The 21,655-nt window shown below is 69.1% G+C and overlaps 2 protein-coding genes across 2 annotated transcripts in view; both read right to left on the minus strand.

Annotated features, from left to right (window-relative positions):
* LOC309414730 (MAP/microtubule affinity-regulating kinase 4-like) overlaps positions 1-4,314 on the minus strand; it is a gene marked incomplete at its 5' end in the record, with an annotated part of 6,125 nt that extends 1,811 nt beyond the window's left edge. Inside the window, 10 exons of the mRNA XM_082012098.1 lie at positions 4-97; positions 534-653; positions 895-1,131; positions 1,510-1,566; positions 1,930-2,000; positions 2,238-2,303; positions 2,399-2,447; positions 2,554-2,607; positions 3,171-3,368; positions 4,264-4,314. Of these exons, the coding sequence (XP_081868224.1) occupies positions 4-97; positions 534-653; positions 895-1,131; positions 1,510-1,566; positions 1,930-2,000; positions 2,238-2,303; positions 2,399-2,447; positions 2,554-2,607; positions 3,171-3,368; positions 4,264-4,314 (997 nt within the window). The remainder of the gene's footprint in view (positions 1-3; positions 98-533; positions 654-894; positions 1,132-1,509; positions 1,567-1,929; positions 2,001-2,237; positions 2,304-2,398; positions 2,448-2,553; positions 2,608-3,170; positions 3,369-4,263) is intronic.
* An 11,797-nt stretch (positions 4,315-16,111) lies between these two features.
* On the minus strand, positions 16,112-19,761 carry FOSB (FosB proto-oncogene, AP-1 transcription factor subunit). The gene is made up of 4 exons (XM_082012062.1): positions 19,556-19,761; positions 18,079-18,360; positions 17,865-17,972; positions 16,112-16,683 (listed from the first exon to the last, which is right to left on the minus strand). Exons 1-4 carry the CDS (start codon positions 19,679-19,681, stop codon positions 16,264-16,266), a joined length of 936 nt encoding a protein of 311 aa, XP_081868188.1. The 5' UTR covers positions 19,682-19,761; the 3' UTR covers positions 16,112-16,263.
* Between the last annotated feature and the right edge of the window lie 1,894 nt (positions 19,762-21,655).

The following is a 21,655-nucleotide window of genomic DNA, read 5'->3' on the forward strand; positions in this document are numbered from 1 at the left end:
TGCGCTTGGCGTCCCCAAAGTCCTCCTCAGGCTCCTTGTAGGGCTTCAGCTCATCACCCTCGTAGCCGATGTTGATCCACTTGTCCTTCATGATTTGCTGAGGGGCAGCCGCAGACACCAGTGGCGTGACACACGTGCCACCAGCAGTGACACAGGTGCCACTGGCGGTGCCATGAGCACACAGCAGGCATGGACACCCTCCTCGGCTGGCTCACCCACCCCAATGCCACCCTGGGGTGCTCAGCCCCTGCCAGCAGCTCCAGCCAGGGCATGGCTAGCTGCATCCTGCCCATGCCTGCCCACCCACAGACACTGCCAGCTTGTAATTAGCCCTGTAGCCAATTAGGCTAATTAGGTGCATCAGGAAGGGGGAGCTGGCCTGGGGGAGTCCACAGGGTGGGGAGCAGAGTGCCCAGGGGACATGCCCCATTGGGGTGGGACAGTGCCTGTCCCAGCTGTGCCAGCCCCGGCCCTGTGCCCTCCCTGAGCCTTGTGTCCCATCGAGCCCTGTGCCCCCCCAGGACCCCCCTCACCTCGAGGGTGCAGCGCTTGGCCGGGTTCAGGACCAGGAACCGGCGCAGGATGTTCTCGCAGTCAGTCGACATGTAAAAGGGTACGCGGTACTTGCCCCGCAGCACCCGCTCCCGCAGCTCCTGGGGGCAAAGGGGGGACGTGCACAGGTCAGGGTGGGGGCACCCTGAGCATGGGCACTGTGCCCCAGGGCATGGGGACGGGCACAGGACCAGTGCAGACCCGCAGGCAGGGGCTTGGGATGGGCACTGTCCCCAGCTGAGCACAGGGACAGGACAGGACGACCACTGTCCCCGGCCAGGAACGGGACAGGCGCAGGGCCAGGTGACAGGAGGGGACGCCGCCCCATCCCCGGGGACCAACCTTGAGGTTGTGGCCATCGAAGGGCAGGGAACCGCTGACCAGGGTATAGAGGATGACGCCCAGGCTCCAGATGTCGACCTCGGGGCCGTCGTACTTCTTGCCCTGGAAGAGCTCGGGGGCGGCGTACGGCGGGGACCCGCAGAAGGTGTCCAGCTTGGAGCCCAGCGTGAACTCGTTGCTGAACCCGAAGTCGGCGATCTTGATGTTGGCATCGGCATCCAACAGCAGATTCTCCGCCTGTGGGCATGGGGACGGGGCACAGGAATGGCAAGATGGGCACCGTGTCTGGCACGGGGCCACCGGGACAGGGACACTGGGATGGGCACCGTGTCAGGCACGGGGATGGCAGGACAGGTACCGCATCTGGCACGGGAATGGTGGGATGGGGACACTGGGATGGGCATCGTGTCGGGCACAGAGGCACCAGGATGAGGCTACTGGGATGGGCAACACATTGGGCATGGGGACACCGGGACAGGCACCGTACCAGGCACCCCACGTGGCACAGGGACACCGGCAAGGGCATGGTATGAGGCAGTGCCACTGTGGGGCACCCCACAGCCCCTGCCCGGTGCCACCCCTGGCAGGGGACACCGTGGGGCAGCTGGGTCCCACCTTGAGGTCCCGGTGTACAATGTTTTTCTGGTGGCAGTAGTGCACAGCTGAGACGATCTGGGGATGGGGCGAGTGTCAGCAGGTTGTCACCAGTGCCCGCTGTCCCCACTGCCAGCCGTGTCCCCCCGCCCCCCCCAGCCTCTCGTCCCGCCCCAATCGATGCTGCAGCCAGTGGCCCCGGGGGGATCAATCCTGCCCACGTGTGGCTGCCACGTGTCAGCCCTCCCCCGTGGCCACCCCCCGCCGCAACGTCCCCAGTGCCACGCCACCGCGGTGCCCCGTCCCCCCACCAACACCCAGCCCCATGCCACCACAGACCCACATCCCTCCACCCCACTCCAGCCCCCTGTGATGTCCTCAGCCCCATACCAGTCCCCCCCAACTGTCCCCAGCTCCCCACCACGTCCTGGTGCCCCCCACCTGTCTGAACTTGGCCCGTGCTTCCTTCTCCTTCATCCTCCCGTGGGACACGAGGTAGTCGAAAACTTCACCTAGAGGGACACCCATGGGTGCCTGTGCACCCCCAACCCCGGGCACGGCACCCCGTGGCCCAACCACCCCCAGAAGTTGGGCACCATGCCCACCGCTAGACCCCTAGGTGCACCTCCTAACCCCAGCCCAGCTCCCCGAGGTGCACCCGGGGCGGGGGGAACGGCCCCTGAGGGGTGTGCAGCACCCACAACGGGAGTCAGGGTGCCCAGGGAGGGTCAGGGTGCCGGGGGTCTCACCAGCACTGGCATACTCCATCACCAGATACAGCGTCTTCTCAGTCTCAATGACCTCAAACAGTTTCACTGGGGCGGGGGGCAGGATGTCAGCTTGGGCACCCATGGGTGCCCCCACACCCCACTGGCTCCTATCCTGTCCCTAGTGGGGGGGGCTCACTCACCGATGTTGGGGTGGTTCAGCCCCTTCATGATGCGAACTTCCCGGAAGAGCTGCACAGGACAGGGGCAAAGGCATTATTGGGGGGGCTGGGACCCTCACCCACCATGCCCAGGGGGATGCCCCCTGCCCCATGCCTGCCCCGCGGGTGCCCCCCACCTTCTGGAGGCTGGTGGGGTTCAGCTGTGTCTTGTCGATGATTTTTATGGCCACCTAGGAAGGAACCGGGGGGTGACGGGGGGACATGGGGTGGCAGCAATGCTGCTGGTGACACCCAGACCCCTCCCACCACAGGACCCTGTCTCCCCCCCAGCATCACGATTCTTCTCCCAGTTGCCTCTAGCTTCTCCCAGTTGTCCCCCCAAAGGTGCCCAGCTCCCCCCAGGCCCTCCATAACTGCCCTGGGGGCACCCACCTACCCCAGGACACCCCCAACTCTACCCAGGACCCCCATTTCTGCCCGCAGCTGCCCCCTAGTTCCTACCAATTGCTCCCCAGGGCCCCCCCAACCGCCCCCAACTCCCCCTTGGGCCTCCCAGCTCCCTCCTGGGGCCCTCAGGGACCCACTGGCTCCCTCCCATCGCCTCCCAGGACCCCCATTTCTCCTCTCAGCTGCCACCCAACTCCCTCTGCTTACCCCAGGAGCCCCATCTCCCTCCCATCACCACCTAGAATCCGCCAGCTCCCCCCACGTCCCCTGTTTCTCCCCCCAGCTGCTCCCTAGGCCCCCCCAGTTCCCTCCCATCGCCCTCAGGGACCCCCCCAGGCCCTCCCACCTCACGGCCGGTGAGGATGTGCCGGGCCAGCTTGACCTTGGCGAAGTTGCCCTTGCCGATTGTGCGCAGCAGGCGGTAGTTGCCGATGTGGGGCTGCTCCTCGGGGCAGGAGGCGATGGAGTTGCGGCAGCGGGCGCCCAGTGAGCGGCTGGACCAGGCTGAGCCCTTCTCCGAGCGGCTGCCCCCCAGGCCCACGAGCTGGGGTAGGGGGGGACATGGCTGAGACCCCCCAGCTCATCACAGGAGTGACCAGCCCCAGCTCATCACATGGGGGCCTGGAGCTGCTGAGACCCACCCCAGCTCATCACACGGGGGCACAGGAGTGGCTGGCACTGCCGAGACCCCCCCAGCTCATCACAGGAGTCCACGGTACGGCTGACACCTCCCAGTTCATCACAGGGGTGCCCCCCCACCAAGCACCCAAAGGCACCCGGGGGGGGGACGCTGCCCCGGCCGGCGGGGTGGGGACGGATCCGGCCTGACCGGCTCCAGGGCCGCGTCTCAGCCTCGCCCGCAGGTGCCTGGATGCCCGGGTCCCCCCGACAGTGGCCGGGGGGCTCCACTGGCCCCAGTGACCGTCTCCCTCTCGGCCATGCAGTCCCCAGGGTCCCCCCAGTCACACCAGTACCCCCCCCCCCCCACACACCCCCATTCTGCCTTACCGGTTGGCCCAGCACCCGCCCGGTTCTCCCCAGTACAAACCGGTCCCCCTCACCTCTGGTAGAACCAGGCCCCTCCCGGAGTCTCCCCGGCATAAACCAGCCCCCCCCCAGTTCTCCCCCACTAGTATCCCCAGTAAGAATGGACACCCCCCCAGCGTCCCCGCACTGTCCCCGGTAAAAACCGACCCCTCCCGGTACGCCGACTATAAAACAACACTCCCGGTGCCCCGGCGGTACAAACCGCCCCCCTCCCGCACTGTTCCCAGTACCAGCCGACCCCCCCCCGGTGCCCCTCCAGTACAACTCGCGGCCCCCCCCCCCCCCGGTGATGCCGGTACCAGCCGACCCCCCCCGGTGCCCCTCCGGTACCAACCCGGCCCCTCCCGGTACAACCCAGTCCCCCTCAATGCCAGCGCCCCCCCACCGCTCACCGTATCCGCGTTCCGCTCGTTCCCCGCCGCCAGGGCGGAGCGCGAAGACATCTTGACCCGAGGGGCCGGGGCTCGGGGCCGGGGGGGGGGGGCTCGGGACCGGCGGGGCTGGGGCAGGCCCGGGCCGGGCCGGGCGCACCGGGCACGGCCGCTACCAGCGGTTCATGGCCGGGCCGGGGCGCACGAAGGCGGAGCCGGGGCCGGGCCGGGCCGGGCCCGGGCGGGGGAGCCCTAGGGGCGGGCGGCGGCGGGGGCGGCCATAGGCCGGGCCGGGCCGGAACCGGAACAGGAAGCAGGACCCGGGCTGGGTTGGGCGGGGCTCCGCGACGATGGTAACCACGCCCCTTAAAGGCGCCGCGCACCTGCGGGGGAGTGGGGTGCGGGCGGGGAGGGGTCGGGGGTACGGGGCTTATTTGGGAGCCCGGGGGGCATTCAGAGCGGGGGGGTCAGAGGGTGGAGACACATGCGGACATTTGGGGCGGGGGACGTCTGTGGGTCAGGTGGCATTTAGGGTGGGGGCTGTCATGAAGTGCAGGGGGTATTTGGAGGTGCGGGGGTACCGGGCGTTCAAGGCCCCGGAGGTGCTCAGGGGTGCGGAACTGGGCCTCTGGGGCCTACCCCTGGCTGGGGACCCGCTGGGACACGCGTGGGGCGCGACAGGGGCACGGGGAGGGCACTGGAGGCCACTGCTCCTCCCTTTGCCTTTAAGAGGAGTGTCAGGGCGGGGCTGGTCCCGCCCCCTACCAGCGCGATGGCCAATCACAAGCCGTGGGGCGCGGCGGCGTCTCCTTCCCATTGGCTGCGCTGAGGCATGGAGACAGCCCGGCCGGCCTCCCTCGGCGGGGGCGGGGCCCGCGCCAGCGCCACCTTCCGATTGGCTGCTGTGCTGGCCAATTAGCGGCGGCCGGGGGGGGCGTTAACCCCTGAGTGCCCGGCGGAGGTGTCACGTGGAGGGGCTTGACGTCACGTGGGCTGGCGAGGACACGGGGGGACGCGGACACAAGTGGGCGCAGGGCAGGGGAGGGGGCATACACACGGCCGTTACGTGGTGCCAGGCCCGGCGCTGCGCCGGAGTCCCCGTGTGCCGCCCGGGGCCGAGGGGTGGCACCGGGTCTCGAGGGGTCCCCGGTGCCACCCCGGGGTCCCGTCCCCGTGACGCTTGGGGTCCCCTGTGCCACCGGGGGTCCGGTCCTCTGTGCCACCGGGGTTCCCTTGTGCCGTGCCGGGGTCGCCTGTGCCACCAGGGTCCCATCGCAGTGACGTGGGGTCCCCCGTGTCACTGGGTCGTGTCCTCGTGCCGTGTGGGGTCCCCTGCGCCGTGCGGGTCCCGTTTCTGTCCCGTGCAGAGTCCCATCGCTCTGCCGTGCCCGCGTCCCCCTGTGCCATCGCAGTCCCACCCTCGTGCCATGCCGGGGTCCCCCTGTGCGCGTGGGGTTCCCCTGTGCCACGTGGGGTCCCGTCCCGGTGCGATGTGGTGTCCCCTGTGCCACGGGGGTCTTGCCCTCTCCCATGCCTAGGTCCCCCCTGTGCCATCAGGGTCCCGTCCCCTTGCCATCAGGGTCCCCCGTGCCCTCGGTGCCCCATCCCTGTGCCACGCTGGGGGTGACGGCTGTGTAAGGTGGTGTCCCCCCTCGTCCTTCCCTCATCCCCCCCCCCCCGTCCCCGGTGACCCAGCGGAACCGGGGCTGACCCTGCCCCGGCGTGGGAGGCCGCACCGGGGAGGCGCTTCCTCAGGAAACCCCCCGGCCACTGCCCGCCTGGCGCGGCCGCCACAGCGCCCGGTGTCACCGCCGCGGCACCGTCTGCGTCCGCTGCCAGGGGTACGTCTGCCACAACGGCCTGGCCCGTCTGCGGGCGCCCACCGGGCTGGGGGTGCCCGCCGGGCGCGGGCACGCTCCTGGGGGCTGCACGGAGGGGCGGGCGTGCCGGCGGGGCGTGCGCGTGCGGTGGTTTGCACGCCCGCGGGGTGCGCGTGGAGCCGTGCATGCTCGTGGGTGTGCACCGAGGGGTCTGCATGCTCGTGGCGGTGCTCACCGAAGCGTGCAAGGAGGGGCGTGCACCCTCGCAGGGTGTGGGTGCCCGCGTAGCGCGCACGGAGGGTCGGGCGAGCTTGCAGGCTGTGCGCGGAGGGGTTTGCACGCTCACGAGCATGTCGGTGCTCTCTGGGTGTGCACAGAGGGTCGTGCAAGCTCACGGGCCATGCGGGGGGGGTTTGCATGCTCGCGAGGGTGCGGGCGCTCACGGGAGGCGCGCAGGGTGATTTGCACGCTCGTGGAGTTTGCACCCTGGGTGCCCAGTGCAGATGCCCGCTGCCACCCCCGCTGCTGGGTGAAGATCCAGGTGCCCCCCTGGGTCTCGGGTGGGGGTCCGGGTGCCACCCCAGGTCCCGGCCGCCCTTTGGGTGCCAGCCCGGCTGCCCGGTGTCGCCCCGCAGGCCATGCCGCTGCTGAAGAAAACACCCAAGGAGGAGGAGGAGGATGGCGACCCCTTCGCTGCCAACCCCGAGAGCCGCTACCGCCGTCGGGCCACCCTGGAGCGCCTGGTGGGGCTGGCACCCTTCGGCCGTGCCCGCCGCCCCCCCCCCAAAGACGGGAACGGGGATGGGGGCCGAGCGCGGCGGCGCTCTGAGGATTTCGGGCTGTTGCGGCGGCTGCCGGGACGCTGCAAGGCCGGCGTGGAGGCGCTGGCAGAGAGGCCGGTCCCCAAGCGCAGCTCGCTGCTGCGGCTGGCCTTGGGGACACGGGGACGGCAGGGGTCCATGGGCGAGCGCCCGCCAACGGCGGAGAGCGAGGGGGTGTCCGATGGGGACCAGGACGGCGGGGGACAGCGGCAGGAGGGGCGCGGGAAGGCCGGGGAGCCGCTGTCGGGTGAGAGGGGACGGGGGGTGTGGGGACGAGGGCGGGGGGACACGGGACTTGCGGACCTGGGGATGGGGACGTGGGACATGAGATGCGTGGGCAGGGGGGTGGGGACACGGGGACGGGGACACGGGGACGTAAGAGGACGTGGGGGACCAGGGACCGTAGGGCGTGGGAATGGGGACGCGGGGACATAGGAGGACGTGGGACACGGAGGGGACAGGGACTGTGGGACGTGGGACATGGGTCCATGCAGGGCATGGGGCGTGGGACGTCGTGAGATGGGGACCTGCACCACGGGTGGCCTCGGGTGCCATCAGAGCACCCATGGGTGCCCCCCCGCCCAGTGCTGGAGATCCTGGAGCTGATCCAGCGGCGGGAGCTGGTGGCAGCCGACGAGCAGATCATCGCGCTGGAGGCGGAATGCGCGGCCTCGTCCCCGTCGCCGGTCCCCGCGGCCGGGCGGCAGGCGCGGGACGTGGCGCTGCTCTACGAGGCGCTGCTGGCGCAGCTCTGGGCGGTGGTGGGTGAAGCGGTGCCCGCTGGGCGCCCCTACCCACCCTTGCGCTCAGTGGTCCGGGTGCTGGAGCAGGAGGAGGCAGCCGACCGCCGGCACCCGCCGGGCACCCCGGGGCGCCCGCGCGCCCTCCGGCGCCGCTGGCAGGAGGCTGTGGGACGGGCGGCGGGCGAGAGGCTGGCGCAGGTGGCACCTGCCGCCGGCTTGGGTGCCCGGTTGGCGGCACTGGCGGCTCGGCTGGTGGGCGACCTGGGGGCTGTGCGGTGCCACGTGGCGCCCGCTTACCCCCCCGAGTACGGTGCCTTCGGGGTCTACGCCCGTGGGTACCACCGGGCGCTGGCGCAGCAGCTGGGCGCCCTGGCACAGAGACCCCTCGCCGTGCCCGACCTCTACCTGCTGCTTGACTGGCACAGCAACACCTACCCCAGGTGAGACCCCCCCCCGGCACCCACAGTCACCCATGGGACCCCAGAGCATCGGCCCCACCCATTACACTTGGCACCTCGTGCCACCCATAGGACCCTGCAGCATCCATGCTCCCAGCGCTCTGGGCACCCTGTGCCACCTGCTGACACCCATGGGACATCCCCCAGCATGCCGGGCACCCCGTGGCACCCCGTGGAACCCATGGGACCCCACAGCATCTGTGCCCCTGGCATGCTGGGCACCCTGTGCCACCCATGGGACCCCTTGGCACATTGGGCGCCCCTGGGTGCTGTCCCCTGGGTGGTGGTGGGTACTGGGCACTCTGAGCGGGTGCTGTGAGTTCCCTGTGCCCACAGGGAGGTGCTGGGGCACCCTGAGGTGGGGGCCCTGCTGCAGGCGCAGGCGCTGGGACCCCTCCTGCCTCCCGAGACCCAGCGTGGCCTTGAGAGCTCCTGCATCGCCGCCGTCAAGGTACGGGCACTGCGCCAGGCACCGGGACGGGCAAGGGATGGGGACTGGGATGGGGACTGAGATGGGAGCCTGGCGGGCACCAGGGTGGCATGGGGACTGGCACTGGGATGGGCACCAGGGTGGCACTGGGATGGGCACGCAGCGGGCACTGTGGTGGCACTGGGATGGGCACCAGGGTGGCACTGGGATGGGCACACAGTGGGCACTGTGGTGGCACTGGGATGGGCACCAGGGTGGCACTGGGATGGGCATGCAGCGGGCACCATGGTGGCACTGGGATGGGCACTGTGGTGGCACTGGGATGGGCACGCAGCAGGCACTGTGGTGGCACTGGGATGGGCACCAGGGTGGCACTGGAATGGGCATGCAGCGGGCACTGTGGTGGCACTGGGATGGGCACTGGGACGGGTACCAGGACGGGCACAGGGCTGACTGCTGGCAGGGCTCCCCATGCCCGCTGTCCTTGTGCCCGTCGTCCCTGTGCCTGCCGTCCCTGTGCCCGCTGTCCTCACGCCCGCTGTCCCCATGTCTGCTGTCCCCACACCGGCTGTCCCCCCTGCCTGCCGTCCCCGTGCCTGCCCTTCCCGTGCCCACCATCCCCACGCCCGCTGTCCCCATGCCCGCTGTCCCCATGCCTGCCGTCCCCATGCCCGCTGTCCCTGTGCCCGCTGTCCCTGGGCCCACCGTCCCCGTGCCCGCCATCCCCATGCCCGCTGTCCCCATGCCCGCTGTCCCTGTGCCCACCGTCCCCGTGCCCGCCATCCCCATGCCCGCTGTCCCCATGCCCGCTGTCCCTGTGCCCACCGTCCCCGTGCCCGCCATCCCCATGCCCGCTGTCCCCATGCCTGCTGTCCCCGTGCCTGCTGTCCCCACACCCGCTGTCCCTGTGCCCGCCATCCCCATGCCCGCTGTCCCCATGCCTGCTGTCCCCGTGCCCACCATCCCCATGCCTGCCGTCCCCGTGCCCGCTGTCCCTGTGCCCGCTGTCCCCGTGCCCACCGTCCCCGTGCCCACCATCCCCATGCCCGCCGTCCCCATGCCCGCTGTCCCCATGCCCGCTGTCCCTGTGCCCGCCGTCCCCGTGCCCGCCATCCCCATGCCCGCCGTCCCCATGCCCGCTGTCCCCATGCCCGCTGTCCCTGTGCCCACCGTCCCCGTGCCCGCCATCCCCATGCCCGCTGTCCCCATGCCTGCTGTCCCCGTGCCTGCTGTCCCCACACCCGCTGTCCCTGTGCCCGCCATCCCCATGCCCGCCGTCCCCATGCCTGCTGTCCCCGTGCCCACCATCCCCATGCCTGCCGTCCCCGTGCCCGCTGTCCCTGTGCCCGCTGTCCCCGTGCCCACCGTCCCCGTGCCCACCATCCCCATGCCTGCCGTCCCCACGCCCGCCGTGCCTGGTGCCAGGCGAAGGTGGAGGTGGCGGTGGCGCAGGAGCTGCAGCTCAGCGAGGACACGTGGGCGGAGGAGGCCTCCAGCCAGGAGCTGCAGGAGGGACTGGCCACCCGCGTCACTGGGGTACGGGCACGGCGCCCACCGGGCACCTGCACCTGAGGGACCCCCTGCTCTGTCCTCTGGGCCCATCCCCTGGGGACCCGGGGCTGCGGGGGTGACCCGCAGCCCCGTAGGGGTGCTGGGGTGGCTGGGCACCCCGTAGGGACTCCACGGTGCCAGGGTACCCCGTAGGGATGCCAAGGTGCCCCAAGGGGGTGGTGGGGCAGTTGGTACCCCAGGGGATGCCACGGTGGTGGCCGCGCCCCCACCCTCAGCAGTGCCTGTGCCCACAGCTGCTGCGGGCACACGTGGATCGAGCCCCCCAGATCACCCCCGAGTTTGGCACGGAGATGGCACACAGCCTCCTGGGCGTGCTGGTGGCCTTCCTGCACAGGTGGGCACGGGGACACAGGGGAACGGGGGGGTACAAGGGGACATGGGGGCACAGGAGATGGGCATGGGGGGTGTGAGGGCATGGGGAGACTGGGCATGGCCATGGGGACACGGGGACACCAGGAGAGGGGATGAGCACAGGGGCATGGGGACATGAGGGGACAGCAGCTGGGCATGGGGACACAGGGACATGGTGGGGGGACAGGGGATAGGCACGGGGACATGGGCACGGTGTGGGGACGGGAGCCACAGGACAGAGCTGGGATGGCCATGGAGGACACAGGGGGCACAGGACAAGCGTGGTCCCCTGGGCGCGGGGTCACCAGGGTGCCAGCATGGGTGACCCGTGTGGGTGTTCTCAGTTTCCAGCGGAAGGTGGAGCGGTTCCTGGAGACCCCCAGTGAAGCCACCCCACCCGATGGTGCCACCAGCCGGGCCATCGCCCTGGTCAACTGCTGTCCCCCCTTCAGGTGAGGGCACCCCCAACAGCCCCCTCCCCAGGTGCCGGGGGTGCTCGGGGTGCTCCCCAGCAGCACCCACTGACCTCCCCACGGCAGGACCTTCGCTGAGCGCCTGGCGCAGTTTGGGCACCCGGAGAGCGAGGAGCCCCGGCGCCAGGCCCACGCCGCCCTGGACAAGGTGACCCGGCTCTGCAACCACGTCCTCACCCAGCGGCTCTTCGAGGACCTCAAGGTGCCCACGCGGCGCGGGACGGCCTGGGGAGGGGACGGCCAGTGAGGGTGCTGGGCAGGGTGCCCGTCGGTTGGGTGCTGATCCGGGTGGCGCCTACGGGTGCAATGCTCCGGGTGGACTCCCGCCCCTCCCCGGGCGCCGCTCGGGGTGGCACCCATGGGTGCCGGCACAGCCGCCCACCCCGGCTCCCCCTCTCCAGCCCTACTTCAACAAGCTGATGAAGCGCAAGTGGCTGACGAGCTCCGATGCCTTTGACACCATCGTGATGCTCATCACCAGCTTCACCCAGAAGCTGCGCCTGCTGCGCCCCGAGCCCTACCAGGTGGGTGCTGGGGTTGGTGCCGTGGGGCGACTGCCGTCACCGGCGGCTTCTGCTGACCCTTGTGCCGTAGGTGCTGGTGAGTGAGGTGCACCGGCGAGTGCTCATCGAGTACGTGCGGCCGCTGCTGCAGGTGCGCTTGGTCTGCACCTCCGCCAAGATGCGCGCCCGGGTGGCCGCCCGCCTGGGAGACGAAGCCCGCCAGCTCCGCGAGCTCTTCAGCCGCTTGGTGAGACCCCATCCTCTCCCTGGCACCCTCGGGTGCTCCTCGGGTGGGGGTGACGGTGCTGAGGTCCTCTGCGCCGGGCAGGATTCGGCCTCGCCCTGGCTGGATTCGGTGGTGCCGCGGTTGAGGGAGCTGCTGGTGCTGGAGGACACGGCGGCGCTGCAGATGGAGGTGGGCGTCCTGGTGAGGGACTTCCCTGACGTCCGGTGAGTGCTGGCCCCTGGCCGTGGCCCCAGGGGGGTGGCGGTGGCACGGCCAGGCGGGACACCGTGGCCCCGTAGGGACAGGAGCGGGGTGGCACACGTCCCCATAGCCACCGCGGCAGGGTGGCAGGGCCAGGCGAGATCCACCTCCCCGTAGGGACGGGGGCAGGACGCGGTGTCCCCGCAGGGACTGAAGCGGGGTGACAGGACGCCGTGTCCGTCCTTCCCGGCAGCCCCCGCCCCGCTGCCGGTCCCTCCTGGCCGCCCGCCGGGAAGCAGCCGCGGCCCCGCGCCAAGTCCCCTCCCTGTCCCCGAGTCCCCCGGGGCGCCAGTGGCACGCGCGGCCCGGCAGGACGCTGCCACGTCGGGGGCTTTAAATAGAACCAGTCCCGGCTGCAACCGGTATCAGTTAAACCAGGGACCAGGCTTTGCCCCGGGCAGCGCCGGGTGCAGCACTGCGCCCCAAATCCGGCTGCCCGCCTCTCCTAGGGGAGCGGGGCGCCCGGCAGCGGGCGTCCCCGTCCCCTGAGCGTCCCGGTCCTGCAGGCGGAAGCACGTGGCGGCGGTGCTGGACGTGCGGGGGCTGCGGAGCCAGGCGGCACGGCAGGAGATCCTGGGGGTGGTGCAGGACCTGGAGCAGGGCGAAGCCGAGCCGGGGCTGCCGCGCCAACGCGCCTTCTTCTCCGAGCTGGCCGCGGCCCGCGAGGTGCGATGCCTGCCCTTCCACCTGCCGCGCCTGGCGCGCCTCTCCCGCCTGCGCCTGCGCCGCCCGCGCCCACAGCGCCCCGGCCGCGCACGGCTCTGAGCGCCCGCGCCCGGGGGCGGCCGCCGCGGCGCGGGGGCGATTCCGGACCCCGGGCCGGGGGCTCGCCTCCCCCGGAGCGGGGTGCGTCGCCCCGGCCGCGCACGGAGGCCCCCAGACCCGCGGCGGCGGCGGGGGGCGGGGGGGGGCTGCGCTGGCCCGGCTCGGGGATCGTGTGTAAATGGTGTCACTGCTGTACATTAACGCCGGAGCCAGTCCTCGGCCTTCGCTCTCGCTCCGGGTCCTTGTGTGCGGGGACGTGGGGACACGGGGCCACCCCGCGCGCCGGGGCTGGGGGACGCGGGGCCGTCCCCGTGCGGGAGCCGGTTCCTCGTGCGAGGCCGTGCGAGGCCGTGCGAGGTCCCGTCCTGTGGTGGCTGCTCGGGGTGGGGGGAGGAAGGAAAGGGCTGCCAGTGCCTCATCGGGAAGCCAGCGCGGGGGGGGGGGACACGACAAGGGGGGACACGACGGCCCTTCCCGGCACAGGGGGGACACCTGGACACACCCCAACGGGTGGGCAGGGGGTTGGGGACAGCATGGCTCGGCCACCGGCAGGATCGGGCCCTGGGAGGGGGAAGCCACCCTGGCCCTGCTCCATCCCACCCCACCCCACCTTGGCGCCCGGATCTGGCGCCTCGTGGGACACCCTGTCCTCCCTGCGATGGGAAACAGGGGGGACACATAGGATACGGGCACCCCCACGTCTCTCCTGCCACCCGCCATCCCAAGAGCATCGTCACCCACTGCTGCCACGGGCTCATCGGGTCTCAGCACATCCTGGGGGGGGCCATGGATGAGGCCACTGTGTGCCCCCCCGTGTCAAAAATAGGCGAGTGCCGGATCCGGCCAGGAAGGAGCAAGGGCTAAAAATAAGTGGCCCCGGCGCGGCCGTGGCGGGAGCAGGGCCAGGGTCACTGTCCCCCGTGCCGTGGGAAGGGGACGGCGGCGGCGGGGGCGGAAGCGGCAGCGCCGGGCGGGGGCAGCGGGAAGGGACGGGGAGACCGGGGGGGGGGACGACAGAGGTGGCCCCTGCTCAAGGACGGCATGGGGGGCTGGCACAGAGATGGGGACGTGGGGACAGGGATGTCACCGTGTCTGGATACACAGGGACAGGGATGGGACCGTGCAGGGACACACGGGGACAGGGATGTCACCCTGCCCAGATAAACGGGGACAGGGATGTCACCATGCCAGGGCAGGTGGGGGACAGGGATGTCACCATGCGGGTACATGGGGACATGGACCTGCATTGTCCCCGCGGTCCCGGAGCGCATCCCCAGGCGCAGGGGACACGCACTTATCCCAGGGTGTGCCTGGCGTGTCCTGACGTGTCCCGTGTGCCACAGCTCCGGCGTGAATCACCAGGTGCCTGACGTCAAGGCCTCGGGGGAAGGAAGGAAACCCCCCCCAGCAGTCGGACGGGGTGGGGGGGGGGACCGAGGGGACCCCCCCAACCCAGTACAGCCACCACTGCCCCGCCGTGGCACCTGGCTGGGCGGGGGACCCCCAGACTGGGCAGGAACCCCCCTCAAACTGGGCAAAGACCCCTCCAAACTGGGCATAGCCACCCCCCAAAGTGAGCAGGGTACCCCCAAACTGGGAAAGCCCCCCCACTCCCTGGGCAATACGCTCTCCAGACTGGGAAACTGGGAAACTCTCCAGCCTGGCCCGGGACACCCCCCGCCCCCCCCCCTTTAGTGCTGGCTCCCCCTGGCGGCCACCCGCGGGGCTGCAGGAGCCGGGGGCGTGGCTTGAGCTGTGAGGGCGTGGCTTGAGAAGGTGTGGTCCTTTTATAACCATAGCAGCAGGACCCGCCCATCGATACAGTTGAGTGGCAGGCAAGCGGGCCAATAGGGAGGCATCCCCAGAGGCTCCATGTCCCCAGGCATCTCTGACCCCCAGCATCCTTGTCCCCCTGACACTCCCTGACCCCCAGGATCCCTGGTCCGGGCAGCTCCCGCGCCTCAGGGCCCTCTCAGCCAAGGGCCCCACATCGCCAGAAGCTCCCCGTAGCACAGGCTCCAGCATCTCCCCAGCTTCATCGTGGCCCCAGGGGCCCATGACCTGGAGAGCTCCTCAGCGCACGGTCTCCATGTCCCCAGGAGATTCCCACCCCATTCCCCCCACAAGAACCCCTTGGCGGCCATGGGTCCCCATCTGGTGCCACCCTCCAGCAAGGAAGAAAAGACGGGGGGCCGATCCAAAGCTGCTTTATTTGCCACGTTGGGATGGGTCGAGCGCAGATGTGGGGGCCAAGCCGGCCCCCGAACAGTCACAAATACAGCACAGGCAATAATAATAATAATAATAATAAAAAATTAAACATCTCCCAGGGGCTGATGGCCCCGTGCAACAAAAATATATATATAATATATGGAGAGAGAACAGAGTCAACGCTGGCTAAGCTTGGTCACGAGAGAGGGACGGCGCAGGGTTGAGGACGCCGGAGCCACCGGCAGGACCCGTGCAGGGAGCATGGACAGGGCAGAGCTGTTCACAGTTGGGTGGGGGACAAGCAGGATGGGAGCCCACCCAACATTGTGGGTGCTGGAGAGGTCACCCAGAGGACCAGCATCAGCAGTGGGGCTGGGACACCCAAGGGGACATGGAGCATGGACACCATGGGGGGTGGTGGAGACAGCACATGACACCCCCCCCCCCCCCAGAGTGACAGAGATTTGGCAGGGGCACCTCCAGGATGATGGAGATGCTGCAAGGACCCCATGGAATGGTGCAGCTGTGGCACAGACACCTCTAAGGTGATGAAGGTGCCACAGGGACTCTCCAAGGGAGACAGAGATGCGGCATGGACACCTCTAGGGTGAAGGAGATGCCACATGGACACTCCCTGGGGTGATGGAGATGACACAGACACCTCCAGTGTAACAGAAATGACACAGGGACCTTCCAGGGTGAGGGAGGTACAGCATGGACATCTCCAAAGTGATGGAGATGGCACAGGAACCGCCCCCTGCACAACAGAGATCAGGCACAGACACCTCTAAGGTGTCATAGATGCCACAGGGACCTTCTCAGGGAGATTAAGATCAGGCATGGACATCTCCAAAGGGATGGAGATGCTGCATGAATCCCCACGGGATGATGGGGATCAGGGACGGACACCTCTAAGGTGATGGAGACACCACAGGGACATTCCCAGGGTGGTGGAAATCAGGCATGGACATCTCCAAAGGGATGGAGATGCTGCGTAGAGCCCCACGGGATGGTGTGGATTGGGCACAGACACCTCTAAGGTGATGGAGACACCACAGGAACCTTCCCCGGGTGGTGGAAATTGGGCAGGAACATCTGCAAAGGGATGGAGATGCTGTATGAACCCCCATGAGGTGATGGGGACTGGGGACAGACACCTCTAAAGCGGCCAGGATGCCGCAGCAACAACGGAGACACATCTCAGACATCTCCAACACGCCAGCCCCATCGCCGACACCCCACATCCAGGCACCAAAGCTGGTGGTGCCAAAACACCCCAACCCCTGGGCCAACTGATCAAAAAAAAAGGCGGGGGGGAAGCCAAAAACCACGAAAAAAACACCACCCGGGGAGGGAGGAGGTGCCCATTTTTGGGGGAAACCCCCGTTCACAACGCGAGGAGCGAGGGAGAATTCAAGGAGTCCGAGGACTGGTCGCTGCTGCTGCTCCGCTGATGCGAGGCTCCGCAGGTGGCTCCCTCTGGGTGGGTGAACACAAACGAAGACGTATAGGATGGGTTAGGCGGCCCCGAGGGGACCCCGGGCGCGAAGCAGCAGCTGGGGAAGGGGCCCTGGGTGCTCGGCTGGAACGGACCCGGGGGTAGGAAGGCGACGGTCCCCGCCGGCTCTTCCTTGCCCAGGGTGCTCACCTCGGCGGGGCCGGCACCCAAGGAGCCGACATCCTCGAAGGGGAGCTTGCAGGCGGGGGCGTGGGCCACCAGGACAAACTCCAGCCGCTCCTTCTCCTTCTGCAGCTCCGCAATCTCCGACTCCAGCTCAGCTTTCTCCTCCTCCAGCTGGTCTGTCTCCTGGGGCGGCAGTGGGGTGGAGTGAGATGGGCTGCGGGGGACACCACTGTGTGTCCCCCTCCCCAGCCCTGGGGACATCCTTCCTGTGGCCTCCAGGATAGGGTCATCATCCCTCCAGCATCCCTGAGTATCTATCTGTCCCCGTCTGATGTCCCCTGCTCCTGGGGATTGCATTGTCCCCCTCGGACATCCCTGGGCATCAATCTGTCTCCTCTGATGTTCCCAGGAGCTGGGACATCACTGTCCCCTCTGGACATTGACCCTGCTGTTCCCAGCTGCCAGGAGCTGTCCCCCTTCTCTGATGGCCCCCTCCAAAAACCTTGGGCATCAGTCTGTCCCCTCCGATGTCCCTGACTCGTGGGAACAGCCTTGGTCCTCTGCAATATCATCATCCCCAGGGACCAGACTGCTCCCCTCTGCTGTCCCCAGCTCCTGGGGACATTGTCACCTCCCTCCAAATGTCCCCGGCTCCCTGAGATCTGCACCCATGGTCAAAGTGACCTGTCAGCCTCTAATGTCCCCAGCTCCCAGGGACATCATTGTCCTCTTCCAGTGTCCCTTGGCCCTGGGGACACTGTTGTCCCCATCCAACATCTCCAGCTCCCCAGGATGTGCACTCATCAGCATCTGTCCCCTCCAACACAGCCAGGTCCTGGGAACATCATCCCCTCCAGTGTCCCTCGGTTCTGGGGACACCACTGACTCCATGTAGTGTACTCAGCTCCCCAGAATCAGACATTGGTCAGTCCTCCTGTGATGTCCCCAGCTCTGAGAGCATCATCATCATCCCCTTCCAGTGTCACTTGGTCCTGGGGACACCACTGTTCCCATCTAATTACACCAGCTCCCTAGAATCTGCATCCATGGGCATTGACCTGTTCAAGTCCTGGGGACACCACTGTCCCCACCTAGTGTCCCCACCTGCTCCCAGCAGCGTTGACCTCTCCCCTCACCTTCCAACAAGCCCAAGCCAACCATCCCCTTCCATTGTCACCATGGCCCAGGGACACCATCGTCCCCAAACATCCTTGGGGACCTGCCCCCATGGACATCAACCCATCCCCCAGTGATGTCCCCAGCTGTTGGGGACATTGCCATCCCTCCACCATCCCAGGTAGCCACAACCGCCCCCCTCAGACTACGGTGACACTGCCACCCCCAGCATGTCCCCAAGCACTCACCGCCTGCAGCCGATCCGTCAGCTCCCGGCGCCGGTTACGGCACTTGGCCGCCGCCAACTTGTTCCTCTCCCGCCGCACCCGGCGCTTCTCCTCCTCCTCCGGCGTCAGCTGCCAGAGGGACAGGACCATCAGCCAGCTGCCACCCATGTCCCCAGGGTCCCACCACCCTCCAGTGTCCCCCCCCACCAACCCAGGGGACAGGGACAGCACTCACCGTCTCCTCGCGGCTGCGCCGGGGCCGGGCGCGGGTGGAACGTGCTGGCGCTGCCGGCGGCCCCGTGGCAAATGCACCCATGCCTGGCGTGGAGTAGCTAGGTCCCGGGAGGTCGTAGGGATCAACGGGAGGGGGGTGTGCCATGGGTGCCCCCGGGGGCTGCGACTGGGCCACCGAGGAGATGAGGGTGGGCTGCACCAGCCACTGCAGGTCCTGGCTGGTGGTGATGGCCGTCACCGTGGGCACGAAGGAGCCAGGCATGTCCCCTAGGCCGCTGCACTCCTGCGGGGACAGGGGAGAAGGTCAGACACCGCCCTGCAACACACATGGGTGGGCTGGCACTGCCACCCTCCCACCTTGCACGAGGGCCTTGTGACCCCAGCACCAACACGCAGTGCCCTCGTGCCCCTGGCACCAACATGCAAGAGCTCCCGGGTGCTGATGTGCGACACCCCCGTGCCCCTGGCACCAACGTGCAAGAGCTCCCGGGTGCTGATGTGCGACACCCCCGTGCCCCTGGCACCAACGTGCAAGAGCTCCCGGGTGCTGATGTGCGACACCCCCGTGCCCCTGGCACCAACGTGCAAGAGCTCCCGGGTGCTGATGTGCGACACCCCCGTGCCCCTGGCACCAACGTGCAAGAGCTCCCGGGTGCTGATGTGCGACACCCTCGTGCCCCTGGCACCCATGTGCAAGGCTCCCTGGCCCCGACATGCGAGAGCCCCCCAGCCCTGACACACGAGGGGCCCCAGCACCCGGCCCAGGGTGCCCCTGTCCCCCCCACCAGGGACAGCCCTTATGCCGCCAGCTGTTTGCAGCTGGCAGCACCCCCCTCGCTGCACCAGCGGGGCCGCTTTGCACAGGGACCTCGCACACTGCCGGGGCACCCTGAGGGCTTCGGGGGGCACCGAGTGACCCCCCCCAAATCTAACCAGGGCCCGAACCCCACACGGAAGCGGGGCGGGGGGCGGGCACTGAGCCCCCTTCCCGGTTGCACCGGGGGGGGGGGGGGCGGGATACGCATTGCACCCCCCACATTTCCACGGGGGAGGGACCGAATCAACCGCGAACCGGCTGTCCGCCGGTTGCACGGGGACCCGGTGGCGGGGATGCACTGTCCGCCCCCGGTTGCACGGGGATCCGTTGCGGGGAAACGGCGCTAAGCTCCGCCGGGTCACGCGTGGGGGTAGCCCCAACCACGCTCGCACCCGCGCGCCGGCAGGGGGCGTGGCCAACCACCGCGGTGGGTGTGGCGACGCTGCAAGTGGGCGTGTCCCCCACGCGCGTCTCCCACCTTCCCCCCCCGCCCCCCCGCTTAGCAACAGGGGGCGGCCGCCGCGTTCCAAAATAAACCCGCGCGCGCCGTACGTGCGCCGCGTCATCACGGAGGGTTCCAACGCGTCACGCGTTTACGCACGACCCCGCCCCCTCGGCGCCACTCGCCCGCCTCCCCCTGGCGGCCCGGCGCGGAGCTCACCTGCGCGGCCGCCGCCGCCGCGGGGCTCCCGAAGGAGTCGACCGAGGAGAGGTACTGGGACTCGGCCGAGGGCGAGGAGCTGCAGCGGGAACCCGAGTCGTAGTCACCGGGGAAGCCCTGGTACATGGCCCCGGGGGCGCGGGGGCCGCCCCGCCACGCCAAGGCTGCGGGTCAGGCTACCGGCATCCCGGTTTACGGAACAGCCCCGCTCCTCTCGCCCCCTCGCCGGATTAGGGTAACGGTTTCGACGGTGGGGGGTGTCTCTCGGTGCAAGGGTCCCGTTTCGGTCTGCCGTCCCGTGGGGAAGCCCCGGTGCGCCGCTACAAGCCCTGGTGCGCCCGTCCCAGGCTCCGGTTCGCCGGTGCAGAGTCCCGGTGTATCCGTCCCAGGCTCGGGTTCGCAGCTACAAAGTCTCGGTGCGCTCCTACAAGCTCCGGTTCGTCCCTATAAGCCCTGGTACATCCGTGCCAGGCTCCTGTCCGCCTCTACAAGCCCCGGTTCGCCGGTACAAAGTCCCGGTGCAGCCGTCCCAGGCTCCGGTTCGCCACTACAAGCCCCAGTGTATCCGTTCCAGGCTCCGGTTCGCCACTACAAAGCCCCGGTGCACAGCTATAAGCCCCAGTGCACCCGTCCCAGGCTCCAGTTCTCCGGTACCAAGTCCCGGTGCGCCTCTACAAACCCTGGTGCATCAGTTCCCAGGCTCCGGTTTGCTGGTACAGAGTCCCGGTTCGCCGCTATAAGTCCCGGTACATCCGTTTCCAGGCGACGGTTCTCCGGTGCAAAATCCCGGTTGGCTGCTAATAAGCTCTGGTAAATCCGTTCCCAAGCTCCGGTTCAGCCGCTACAAGACCCGGTACATCCGTTCCCCAGCTTTGCCGGTGACAGAGTCCCGGTGACGGTCCCGCCGCTTCCCCCGGTCTCCGCTTTTTATGAATGAACCGCTCACCGCCGCGCCGCCGCTTTATACGGCGGCGCTCCGCCCCCTGCGCTGACGTCACGCCCGCAGCCACCGCCGCTCCGGGACCCCCGGGACCCCCTCGACTCCGCAGCCGCCTTCGCCGCCGTTGTCGCCGCCGTTCTGCGGCCCCGGGAGCCGTCGCCGCCGTTAAGAGGCTCTGCGGCGGGCGGAGAACGGGGGGGATCCCTCGCCCCGCCCCTCCGGAGTTCCTGTGACGCAATTAGCCATATATGGGCTTGTCTCAGAGTGTTTGTTTGGTATCCTAGCAATGACGTCACAGGGAATCCCTTCGTTGCCGCCGCTGCCGCCGCCGCCGAAACGCGTATTAATAGAAACGGGCGCCGCGGTTCTAGAAACGGCCTGAACAGTCCGGGGCGACGGTCCCGCATCCCCGGTAATCCCCCCGGGACACCTACCCCCACGCGGTGACCACGTCCCCGGGACCCCCTCCCCACCTGGTGACCCCCGCGGTGAGCCCCCGGCACCCCCTTTCCCCCCGGTAACTCACCCCCGACGCTCCTTCCCCACCCGGTAACGCCTCCAGTAACCTCTCCCTCCCCGGTGAACCCCCCCGCTTACCCTTCCCCAGCCGGTGACCCCTGCTGGTAACCCCCGCCCCAAGGGGTCCCGCCCCCCCAGCACGCGGTGCCGCGGCCCAAAGGACCGTCCCGGGGTGGGGGGGTCCCGGTAGCGGGGGACCGGACTGCAGGGCGCCGGTACCGGGGTGATGGGAACCTCTTCCCGGGATGTTACCGGGACCGAGCAGTAAGTCACCGGGGGGGGTCCCGGTACCAAGGCACTGGGAACTTTCCCCCGGGGCATTACTGGTACCGGACTGCTACCGGGATGGGGGGGTTCTGGTACCGGGGCAGTGGGAACTTCCCCTCCGAGGTGTTACCGGGACTGAGCTGCAGTGCCCTAGGGGGGTCCCGGGACCGGGGAAATGGGACCCCCCCACACACACCGCTGGTGTGCCACCGGGGCTGGGCTGCAGAACACCGGGGAGACTCCAGTAGCGGGTGGCGGCCAACGGGGGGGGTTCCCGGTACCGGGGTGTGAGGGCCACGGTCCCCATCCCCCGCACTCCCGGGATGGGCACGGGGACGGGGGGGTCACGGTATGGGGGTCCCGGTCCCTTTACA

The sequence above is a fragment of the Phaethon aethereus genome (genome assembly GCF_964289735.1).
Source record: "Phaethon aethereus genome assembly, chromosome: 31".
NCBI classification, from domain to species: domain Eukaryota; kingdom Metazoa; phylum Chordata; class Aves; order Phaethontiformes; family Phaethontidae; genus Phaethon; species Phaethon aethereus.